The sequence below is a fragment of the Apis mellifera genome, linkage group LG2 (genome assembly GCF_003254395.2).
Source record: "Apis mellifera strain DH4 linkage group LG2, Amel_HAv3.1, whole genome shotgun sequence".
Lineage (NCBI taxonomy): Eukaryota > Metazoa > Arthropoda > Insecta > Hymenoptera > Apidae > Apis > Apis mellifera.
In genome coordinates this window covers 9833489-9845538 of record NC_037639.1, presented here as the reverse complement: position 1 = coordinate 9845538, position 12050 = coordinate 9833489, and the positions used below count along the sequence as shown (strand labels likewise).

Here is a 12050-nt window from a genome sequence, read left to right as displayed (position 1 = left end):
TATTAACGTTTAAACTTTGATTGGGAAACCAATTCCCTTGAAACTTGATTAACAAAGAGTTACGAAAGAGAAATAAAATATAAGGAGAGAGAGAGAGAGAGAGAAGGAAAGAGTTGTGTTGGATAGGGAATCGTTTGTTGAATATTTGAAAAATTAATCTTAAAAGGAAAATTTTCCGTTCTTTCCCCGATTTTTTTAGAACGATATCGTTAAATGATATGTAAAATGCGCGTGTCGATTATATTTTTATGCTAGTATGTGTTCAATTTAGCGCGTTGCTCTCGCGCGAGAATTGTAAAAAGGAGAAATTGAGGGGAAAAGTATCGCTGTTAAAATTCATAAAGAAAATAGAGGTTTTAATTCGGCGAGGTTACAACATTTTAAAATTTAAAATTTCATTATGGACGTGTCGCGGCCGGTTAAGTAATTTCGTTTTTAATGGTTGATTTAAAGCGCTTACGTCACAGGTGATACAGTGGAAAATGGTCGAGCAGTTATTTTGAAAATGGGCCTGGAAACGAGGAGGTAGATATAATCGTTGCGAGATTTTCTTACGAATACTTTTGCTAATCGAAATTTCATATTTTCTTTTCCAGATTCGCATCCCTTTCTAATCGCAAATGATGGAAGTATTTCATCTTCTATATACAAATAATATCGATTCAATTGATTCCATCAATGTGGTACAATTCTAAAGTGTCTTTAATATTCCCCAATTTCCCAAGAATACGAATCTCTTCAAAATTTAAGTTCAACTCCAAAAAATCGATATGTAACTACGACATGTATGAAAAAAATTCCTTCAAAATTCCCTTCCATCCCTTCCAATCCCCAGCTTGCCAAAAAAATTGATTAGCACAATTGTCGAGAGGAAACAACGTGTTGTTGGACGAGAAGAGTATATTGGGTGGATCGTGCGGATTAAAACACGGAGCGTATTGTTGCGGTGGGCGCAATTGACGGTAACGAGGGATACGAAGTTGACTTTATCGCGCGCGGAGTAATACGCGGATTAGGAAGACCGGTAATACTGGCAGCGTGGAATTTGAACGCGTTTCGGTTTACACGGGGGAGGGGGAGGGGTCCCCGTGTCTCCCTCTCTTTGAGGCGACGTGTCGTGAAACGTAATTAAACTGCCGCGAGCATGGCGTAAAAGGCGGTGGCACTCACCTCAATCTGCTGTGCTCCGAATGCGGCGACTCCTCGGGCGATTTGTAACTGTTACCGGTCTGAAAAGGAGAAAGGGCCTTGTTAGGAACAATCTCTTCGATCGATGGAAAAATTGAAAATTAATTATACGAGGCCAAATACTTCTTCCCTTCTGTCGATTTTTAGAAAAAGGGAGCTTGAGATTGAAAAATTGAAAATTAATTATTAACAATAATCTGTCTCTTCTTTTTCAGAATAGAACAAAATTTGAAATAGTAATTGGAGGAATACTGATATATAAGAGAAGGAGAAAGAGTGATCTCTTCGATGGAAAAATTGAAAATTAATTAGATAGTAATCTTTTCTTGATTTTTTGAGAATAGAAGAATATTTGGAAGAAAAGGAGAAGAAAAAATTGAAAATTAATTAGAAGATAATTATTTGTTCAATTTCGAGGAAAATATTGAATTAGAGATTGTTGGAGATTGAAATGATACGAAAGAAGAGAAGAAATCTTATTGGGAGACAATAATCTGCTCCTTTTTTGGTTTTGAATAGAAAGATATCGAGTTGACGTTAATTGAAAGTTGGAATAGCGATACAGAGAAAAAGGAGAGAGGACTTCTTCGATTATAGAAAGATTGAAAATTAGAGATAACAATCTATCCTCTTTTTCTTCGAGAAAACTGCATGTAAGTCGAATTAGTTAAACATGGAGAAAAATAATAATTCTAATTTAGAAACGGAGAAGTTTAAAGCTCCTTCTCGCCACAATCATCGTGTTCTACTTGTTGAATTGGAACTTTCCGCTCCCTGTATTATGCTATTACTTGGGCAACTGAGATTTTCCGATGGCTTCATCAATACCATCCTTGCTCGAATGGAATATCATTCGTTTCTTAAAGTACATCTTTACCTTTTTGCAATAATATCCTCAATAATTAATTGAAACAAACTTTTTTTTTCAGAATAATTATCCAATCTATGCATATATATAATTCTTTTCGATCAAGAGATCTCTGGAAAAATCCTCGACCGATAATTTCGATCCACCGAAACTCGCAGTTAAAAATAGACGAAATTACCGAATTCATAGAGCTCCAGTTTTTCAATATTCAACGATTCTCACTGCCGACGGTTATTCCCCGCAATAGAATCAGTCATCGCACATGCGACGGCATACAACAACCAGCCAGCCAGCCAGCCGGTTTAATTTCGTCGAAACGATTTCGTCGACGATTTGGCGCGGATTCCTGTTTCGTGGCACGCGAAATAACATTCGTATGTATGCACCACCTCCACCGTACCTTGAGGTCGCCTCGAAATCACGGCGATAAATTCGTATCCCGCGGTCGTCCCCGCGCCATCGGCCATCGGCAATAAAGCCAGCTGCAAAGGAGGAGGACCATCGATATAAATTTTCCACTTTCTCGTATCGATATTCCCGCGAATATTCCCGGGATTCATAGGGTGACCCAGGTCGAGCAGCGACGACGAAATCGTGGATATTTCGCGCTGCTGCCCAAAAGGCGGTTCGAAATCCAGAGGAGGACGGCTGTGATATACGGTTGGGTAACGAGGATTTATGTCGATTAAAGGATGAAAAGGAAGAAACGAGAGGAGAGAGAGGAAAAGGAAAGAAGGAGGGAGAAAAACGAATACGAAATAGGAGGAGGGAGGATGGGCTAACAGGTTTCCATCGATTCCCTTCCGTAAATTTCTTCGTTAGAGCTCGCCACGATTCGACGTTTGCACGGAGAGCAAACAGCAAGGCGCGCGCTTTATCGACGATGCAATTATATCGTCGATCGACGTGGGCTTCCACACCAGTTATTAGCGGAATGATACAATTATCTCGGAAGCGATTAGTCGACTCGCGACACGAGAAACGCTTCCCTTCTCTCTCCCTCTCTCTTTCTCTTTACCCGATCGAATTTATGTCGCGGCCGTGGAAATGGCCGTCAATTTTCAACCGCGAAGGGAACGACTCTTCTTTTCTTTTCTTTTCTTTTCTCCTTTCTTCTTTCCTCTCCCTTTTAACCTCGATCGTTCGAATCAAAATTATTCCCCGCGATTCGTTGTTATATTACGATTTATCTCGATCGAGAAGGAAGGAAGGAAGAAATCGGGAGCAAAAAAAAAAAAAAAGAAGGAAAACATAGGCGTTGTCTAAAATCGGTTTAGCAACACGGGATAACGTAGTCTGGTGGTAGGTGGCGGTTGGTTATTAATCGTTATATGGAAATACAACGCGTTGCGGCCCCGTTTCCACGATATCGCGCCACTGACAATAATAATTGTTTCGATTCACGGGAAAATTGAATAGAGGCCGCGGGTATTATTAAACGATTGTTCACGCTCGTAGTTCACGTTCCGTCGGTCATTACGCGTTCAATCTTTCGCTAATTGGCGAATCCGCGCGTCGATCCTCGACCGGTTTCCCCATTTTCGTGGATTCGAAAAAAGGAGGGAGGGGAAAAAAAAAAAAAAAAAAAGAAAAATGATTCTCCGGCGACGAAGCAACGAAGCACAATGCGAAATCGACTTCGATTCCCGATCGAATCGAATACGGGAAATACGAGGAAAGCTTTAATTTACAATTCGTCGCCTCGAAAACCTCGTTGCTTGCCTTCCACTCGACGCGTTCCACGCGTTTTCGTCCCAAAGATATTTTGCTTCGAAATGCCTGTTCAAACGCAACGAGATTCACAACGATTTTCCTTCCCCGCGTGACACACCGCGCCATTGTTTTCACCACTTTCCATCGCCCCCCGCCGAGTTTAAGCGCCCTTTCGAGCACTTTCGCGCGATTGTGCGCCAGCCAAGTATTATTCCCGCCACGATCGACCGTGTTTTGGCACGGGGAACGCAACGTTTCTTCCTATAGATGGGAATTCGTCGATCGTAACGGTGAGGAACGGGGGGGAGATGTCGCTCCAGCGCGACGATGCGAAGACGAGGGAGAAAGAAATATTTGATCGAGAAACAATAAGCACAGGCTTGATTCTGGAGAGATAAAAAATATAAATCTTAAATGTATAATCTTGACGCGAATGTAATTCTTCCCGAGATCGAGAAGATTCTTTTCGAAACGAAACGAAAATATGTGGAATAAAAGTATTTTCCATACTTCGTTCTCTAGTTTGAACATCTAGTTTTAATTTATAAATTTATAAAATCGAATCACTTTATATTTTACGATGAAAACGATAATAAAATTTTTTCGAGAATCTCGTTTATTTCAATCGTTCAGAATAATCTTTATAATAATTTTATTTAAAAAATTCAAAATTCCTCGAATCTCTCCCATTCATACCGTGAATCGTGCTTTATCGTACACGATAACGTAATTCACAATAAACGTTCGTTAATTTCCTCCCTCCAATCTTCATTTCGATATATCGTAACTTTTCATCCTCTCGCTTATCATCTTATCTTCCTTTTCAGGAATTCGCGTTTACAAGAATGTGGACGAGGAGAGCGGGAGAGAATGGAGATCCACGGGGCGTACGAGGTCACGGAGGAGACGAGTTAAACAGCATCCAACATCCTCCTCCCCCTCCTCCTCCTCCGTATATGCGCACGGAGGCTATTCTCCGTCGGAATGCATCGAGCGGCAAATGTTCTCCTTTTCTTCCTCCAGTGTGGAGGAGGGGAGGGGAGGGCGATTGTTCAGCACGGCGAAAATTCGGCGATTCCCCGAAGGTAGCGCGAGAAATTCAATTTGCTCGCGTATCACGTCTCCCCGCCCGATTTATCGCCCGTTTCTGAATGAATTCTGAGTGGAACCGAGCCCGGGACCGAGTTGCGCGCGGCGCGTGCCGCCTAGAATTAACGTCACGCGACAACAACGCGTTTTCTCGCCTCTCTGCGCAAGTATCGTGCAAAATAACTTCTTGCGTTTCCGCGAGAAGTTATTTTTGAAGCGTACATTCCAGCAATTTGGGGTCATAACGCGGCGATATCTATATATATATATATCTGTTTTCCATAGTTTTCAGGATCATTGGAGGAGATATTTTTTTTTAAATTAATTACGATTGTATTTTGATTATACATTTCTTTATATTTGTTTCTGTGAAACTATATACGTTAAAATACGGTAAAAATAATATGTTAAACTAGTTTAAGGAAAATAGATTTATAGGTAAGTGAAGTGAATGGGAAAATGTAAGAGACTTGGTATCGGAATACAATCAATGTTTTATTATCGAATTATCTAATTTATTCGAAAATAATTCGAATTAAAATCCGACTGACGTGTAAATAAGAAGATACAAGTATACACGTTAAATCAGAGAGGATTATTCCAGATTTTACGAATATATATATATCTTTCTCCTCAAATTTCAATCTCCCCTAGTTTCAGTCGGCTAAAATATTCAACCGAGTCAAACGGTTCCCACAAAATTACCATTTTCGTCGAGACGATGATGATGATATTCTTCTTCGCGAAAAGCGGCATCCAGCCGCTTTAATCTTCCATCTCTCAAACGTTCGACTACAAAGATCGATCCACGCCGTTGATGATCTCGCGCCGCATTTCCTCCTTCCCGCCAATGACACCGAGAAACGAGGGAATTTTATTAGGCGTGCAAATAAGTCCTCCCTCCTTCCCCCTTTCTTCTCAAGATTTTATTATATCAGATCGTTTCAGTCGCATAGACGCTTGTTTCGTGATCCTTCCGCCGATTTCTTCTCGCGATTTTCATCCAGCAATTCCTCTTTCTCCATCTGAATAATCTTCGTCTCCCAAATTAAAATTTTTCGCACGTTCCCTCTCAATTGACGCGCAAACTATTTCAGTAGCTTCAACAGCCTAAGTTGAAATGTAAAATGCACAGGACAGGAAACTCTCAGAGCGTTCGTCTTCTTAAAAACGAAAGAAACGTTCTTTCGAATAGCGCTAAGTAATTCGAATTTAGTGAAAAGTTATTCGATCGTAGAGAGAAGAAGCAATTTATTTATTTATAACGCCTGATAGTGATAGAAAATAGCCAAAGGAGAGAGAGATAGTAATAGTTGGAATGGTACGGTAGTCCATCGAACAGGAGCGTTGTAAGCGGGGGCTTAGAGTGGATGCGGAATCAGCCTAATCACCCGGAAGTGTCGCCACTGTTCACCGCTAATCCGATCGCAGATGTTTCCCTCTCGATTCAACCCTCCGTCCTCCCATTCGCTCTTTCTCGCCCCTACTACCCTTCTCTCTCTCTCTCTCTCCCTCTCCCTCTCTCTCTCTCTCTCGCTCCCACCGTTCACCATGATTCCGACCGCAGTGTTTGTTTGCGGCTGCGTTAGCGAATCCTAATCGCGGTTGGTCCGTTTTCGCCCTAAATCTGCCACTGCGTGAGACCGGACCGCTTCGAATCGAATAAAACGGGCTACCGTGCACGGCCAAGGTTTAATCTTCCCGCCAAGGGGGAGGAGGGATGCGTATTCACAGTTGACAAGATCACGATTCCCTTCACCGGGAATCGGGATTGATATAGCGCGCTGCTCCGTTCAAACTTTCACCATGCTCTCTCCACGTTGGTCGATCGAGAATAATACACACGCTCGTGAAAGATGAGACGTTGGATGTCGTAATTGGTCGATATCAAAATCAAAACGTAAGATTTCGATGGATTTATCGTGAGAATTTTTTTAAATGCTAAGAATATCGATCACTTTTGTTATTTTCCTCTTCTTCTTTTCTCTTTTCGATACAATTCCATTCGATTAGATCGCAAGAGAGTATTGTATTAGGGAGAAATAAATAAGAATTCGACGTTTGTCGCGTGGAAAATTATTCCGCCGACAAACGTCGGGAAGAAAAGAGCATACGAGAGAATTGGTTGGGGCGCGATGAAGTTTCGAACGCGTCGCGGAGACGAAGGAGAGGAGTGGAAACAAGAGAGCGTAGGAGGGAAAAGTAAATGAGCGGGAAAGGGAGGGGGAAAAATGGGAGGAAAATCCAGCAACGTCGGTACGTGTTCGGTACGCGTAGAAAGAAGGAAAAGGATTGCTATTTTCAAGCCGGGAGGGAGGGAGGAGGAGGAGGAGAAAAATATTTTTGAAGCGAAGAACGCGCGCGTTGGTAAGAGAGCCACTCTAATTAGCTTGGTATACGGGGTGGCTTTTTGTTTAATTAACACGCCTCTAGTAAACCACCCTTGTGCCGGAGTCCTTCCCATCCTCCACTCCCCCTCTCTTTCTCTCTGTGTGTGCCGACACTTTATACTTTTTTTTTTCTCTCTCTCTCTCTACCCTTCGCCCCTCTTTGCTTCCCAGACCGTCCCAGCTTCCCTTCGTTCACTTCCCTCCGTGATACATTCGATAGGTATTTGTTTGCTTCAAAATCAAGGGTATCGGATTTAAAGAGCGGCGGTGGGTGCGTGAAAACGAGAAAAAAAGAAGAGGCACAACTTTTTCAACATGCCGTTCTCGTCCTGCTCGACTCCTTTCTCTCTCTCCTCGCTTTTTCCAATATTTCTTTTTTCCTTTATTTCCTCTCCTCGTGCGCTCCTTTTTTTTCAACCTTCCTTCTCTCTCTTTTCTTTCTTTCTTTCTCTCCGCAACCCTCCGTTCGTTCGCCAACCAACTTCGTTCCGCTCGTCGGTTATTCTTTTCAACCGGAGGGGAGAATCGCGGCCACCGGTGGCTTTAGCTCGCGGCATCGAGTAACCTTATATCCTTTTCGATTTATATATATATATTTCCCTTGCGATTCTCTGTCCGCATCGCGCGAATGAATAATAAAATAATGCCGACGGCTCGTCGACAGCTGTTTGGCCTCGATGCGACATTGGAACGTATTCGATCCACTCCGAGTTTCATCCCTCGAATACGCGCGGTAATTGCGCGGTTGGCACGCGATTCCAAGACAAATATTCCTCACGATTGGAACACGATGAATTACGAAGGACGATCGAGCTGGAAACACCGTTAACGAACACGTTTCATCGTATTCCTTTGTTATCCAAGACACGTGCCCTCACCTAGAAATCGCGTTAATTCTTGGAGAACGATTGAAACATTTATTTTCAAAAAATAAATTATTCTATTCTGTTTGAGAAATAATTGCAAAGGTTTCAAGGTTTCGTTGTTTAACGTTTCTCCAACGTATAATAATAATAAGATCGAGAAGAATCGAGGTGTCAAATGAGAGATGAACGAGCACGTGTGATCGGGGAAGAAAAATACGTTAATTGGGGCGAAACACACTCGAGACGAGTCTCGTATCCGCTTCAGGGATTCGGTTCTGCCTAGTTCTAGTACGTAGGTGGACGTTAGATGCAGGTGGCGCAGCGTATTTATAACCCCTTCGTGACTCCTCTTCCTCTTGGAGCAAACAATACCTCGCCTGCTCCTCGCACTGGCGTTTGCTTGCCCAGCCAGCGTCGTGTCGCCGTTTTCTTCTCGCGTTTACCGGGATTTTTTGCATTCTCGAACAGGAAATCTCTATTTCGTGGATTACTCCTCTGATTGTTCAAAGAATCGAGGAAGATAAGTAGGATTACCGTTAAGCAAGATCTTGCATCTCGCGGAATTTGTTTCGTAATTGAACTTGTGTAGATTCGTCGGATACGTCGTTGTTTCATTTTTTGGAAAAATAGTGAATTTACGTATCCCTCGTATCGACAAATTCTAATTTCATCCGTACAATAATAAATCTATTTCTACAATTCCTAAAAATTGCCGATCTCGATATAATCCCACCCCTTTGAAAAGAATCCCTCGAGAAGAGAAATAGCCGGCAATTATCGAAATTGAGGCTCTCCACTCTAAGCCTTCCCTCCGAAATACGTTTCTTCCTACCCCGAATTTTAACAAATACCCTGGAAACCCTGCTCTAAAAAAAGGGGTCGAAATCCTCTGCCATCGATCAACCCCAAGATTCGTGGTCGCTGTGCATAAATAACGCTTGATTCTCCAAGAGGAAGCCCTCTCGAAAACGAAAAACGCAAACACGGGACAAACACGAGAACAATCAACGTTCCCTGCCTCGTAACTAGCACGCGTGGCACGAAGACGAGACTGCACTGCTTGGCCCGAGTGAACCTCTTGGTGGGTTCAAAATCACCCAACGAGATCTCGCGGCTCCGCTAATCCCGTCGCGTCCCGCGCGCGGTTTCCTTAACGAGCGCCGCGTATTTAGCTTTAGGGGTGAGGGAGGTGTTACGGTTCAGGTCAACACTTTTACGTGGGCATCAGATAACGGCGCGGTTGGCTCGGAGCACGGAGCCAAGCCTCTGTCGTTAAACGGTTAAAGTGTTGTCCAAACTCGGCGAAACTCGTTTGCTCGAGCAGCCGCCGCCGCTATCTTCTTCGCGGGATCTTCCTCCTCTTTGTCCCTTTTGCGCGTCCCTCCTCTTTGCTCTCTCCCTCCCTCCCTCTCTCGTTATGCACTTTAGGGAACACTATCCTTTCACTTTGTTTCGATGTTCGTCGTTCGCCTCCAAAGTATCCTCTTCCACGGTGCCGATCTTTGAACCCTCCCACACCTCGGTCTGCACAAGTAGCTCGCCTCCCTCTTCTCGAGATACGAGATCCTAGGATCGACTCCTGAGCAAAGGAGTAGATTTTTTTTTTTTTTTTTTATGAGAGAGAAAAGCGAGTTTCGACAAGTGTCTGATCCGAAGAAAGTTGGAGGGAGAGTTTGGGGGAGAGATGTAGAGAAGAATGTGGAATAATTTTGATAATCTCGGATATCTTAGGTATAATAAATTGATTGGGATAAAGTTTAAGTCGACGATCCGTTTTCAGCTCGATACTTGGAAGGATTTAATAAGGTAAAAATCTTCTCCAAGTTATCTAAGCAATCCTTCCTTGATACAAATATTGTACTTTTAATTTCTCGAGAGATGGAAATTCGCTTCGAGGAAGAATTTGTACCGAATAATGATAAAAATATCGGGGAATCCCATCACGAGCGGAATTCCAGCGGAAGAATCGCATCTCACGTACAAGAATACGTTCATTCTTGTAAGGGATATTCGTAAACCGAGGAGTTGGAAAGCGAAGGATACGAACGCAACCGTTCTCACACGCGAGGATGGAAAGGGCTAAAGCACACTTGACTCTAAGCTGGCAGTGACGACGATTTATCTTAGACGTATCCCCCCCTCCCTCTATATAGAGTGTCACGATCCCTTTTAAGCAGCGGCAGCAGCGCATAGGTTGAGCCATTAAAAGGCGATGATCGATGATTCGCCGCGGTGCCGTTCCATCGTAAGCTATCCATTATACCGGCTGGCAGTATATCTATCCCCCCCTCCCCGCTACTCTAAAATTCATTCACCGCCGAAATGGCCGCGACAACCGCTTCAAATCACCCGCCTCCCCTGCCCTGTTTTCCCAAATATCCCGCTCACCGTAAATTTCCAATTTCGGAATTACCGGCATCGTTACGAGGCCCCGTGAATTTTCAACCAAGGAAACGTCTCTCCCCTCCCATCTTTACCAGTCTATACGAGCTACGTTTTAATACGAGACGATATTACGCGCGTAGCGTGTGTGTATATATATGGAGAGTTGGTGGGAAGAATATAAGAAAAAAGTTACGACCTCTATTACGGCATCGAATGGGCGAAAAAACCTGTGGAGGAAGGGAAAGAGAGAGAGAGAGAAATGGGGGAGTTAAAATATTAAAACGGGTCTCATGAATAAATTCCAGGGAGTGTACACGCGCAAAAAGCCATCGTTCCTTTCCTCGCCCCCCCTATTTCCCGCGGGCTACTTCGCGCTGAATTCGCAATCGATGCGCGTGTTCGAAAATGTATCGACGTCCCCTCCTCGTGGAGAACGTTAAACGCGGACGATTATCGAAATTTCTTTTCTTCCAAAATTGATGATAACTCCGTTAAATATTTAACGGAACTCCAAAGAGAAAATCGAGTATCACACGATACGTCGAAAATATCGTTTTCGTAAGACTGCAAGGATCGAGTTTCGATAATAGGCGTGCGCTCGAACATTCTCTCGAAAGATGGTTGCCTCTATCGATTCCTTTTGTCGTTTTCGACGGGATGATCGATATAACGACGGTGATATCCCCGTGGCGGGCCATAGTCGAAGCAATGCGACGAGGATCCCTCGTCGGGACGGGACAAGGGGCCGTACCCTATCGAGGACGTGGATGAGGGTAAGCGGGCAAGCTACGAGGCTCATAATCAAGCCACGTCACAATGGTATTCCTCTAATACGTTGGAGGGCCGGTGTCTATTGGAGGAGGGCGCGGTGAATGGGACTATCCGCGTGTCGTATACCGCAATATAGGGCACGTAATATCAATGTTGAACTCCCTCCCTCCCCCTCACTCGATTATTGCGCGAGGAGTAACCCGCCGGATTATATCCTTTAACGACGCGCGCGTTTGTACACGTCATCGCCCACCGCGATCCTGCGGTCCTCCAAATTGCTTTCTAGCGTATACCAACACCTATCCTCCCCCTCCTTTTAATTTATTCCACGTTTCCAGGCTTTTGCTCGCCTCGAATCGAGTTGTAATGTAAACACGATCGATTATAAAATTACTCCTCTTCTTTTCTGAAAAAAACTATTATATTTCTCGCTTCGATTCTTGTAGGAGCGAATTTGATATCGATCATAGGATAGAAATATACTTCTCTCGAAGTAGAAATCTGGACCGCGTCGATTCAAGGCGACGAATTACGATAGCTTAAATCTCCCCTTTTCCTTTTCACCCTCCTCGTTGCATTGGAACAAACGCTGTTCCTCCAAGTTAACAGAAAACAGTACGTAATTCGGACGCTCTCGTCAGGGCGTGAAAGATTTTCTTCGTGTCTCGATCTCCGCAAGCGCCTCGTTCCTCCTTGGCGGAACGAATGAAGTGAAGGCCGGAGCGGAGAGGGAAGAGAGAGGTAGAGAAAACGGAGAATAGAAAAATAATGAAAGAGAGA

At 43.7% G+C, this 12050-nt stretch overlaps 1 protein-coding gene and 1 long non-coding RNA gene across 6 annotated transcripts in view; one reads left to right on the top strand and one right to left on the bottom strand.

The window, feature by feature from the left end:
* Positions 1-12050, bottom strand: part of LOC551772 (zeta-sarcoglycan) — a 214760-nt gene that overhangs the window by 73040 nt on the left and 129670 nt on the right. For both annotated transcript variants that reach the window (XM_006565911.3, XM_624159.5), the window contains exon 3: positions 1171-1229. In XM_006565911.3, the coding sequence (XP_006565974.1) occupies positions 1171-1229 (59 nt within the window). The remainder of the gene's footprint in view (positions 1-1170; positions 1230-12050) is intronic.
* The window catches only part of LOC100578436, a 141990-nt gene that overhangs the window by 94617 nt on the left and 35323 nt on the right, over positions 1-12050 (top strand). For 3 of the 4 annotated variants that reach the window (XR_410400.3, XR_410401.3, XR_001706526.2), the window contains exon 4: positions 4597-4854. The exons of the other annotated variant lie outside the window; for it this stretch is intronic. This is a non-coding gene — a long non-coding RNA (uncharacterized LOC100578436). The remainder of the gene's footprint in view (positions 1-4596; positions 4855-12050) is intronic. 4 annotated transcript variants of the gene reach the window in all.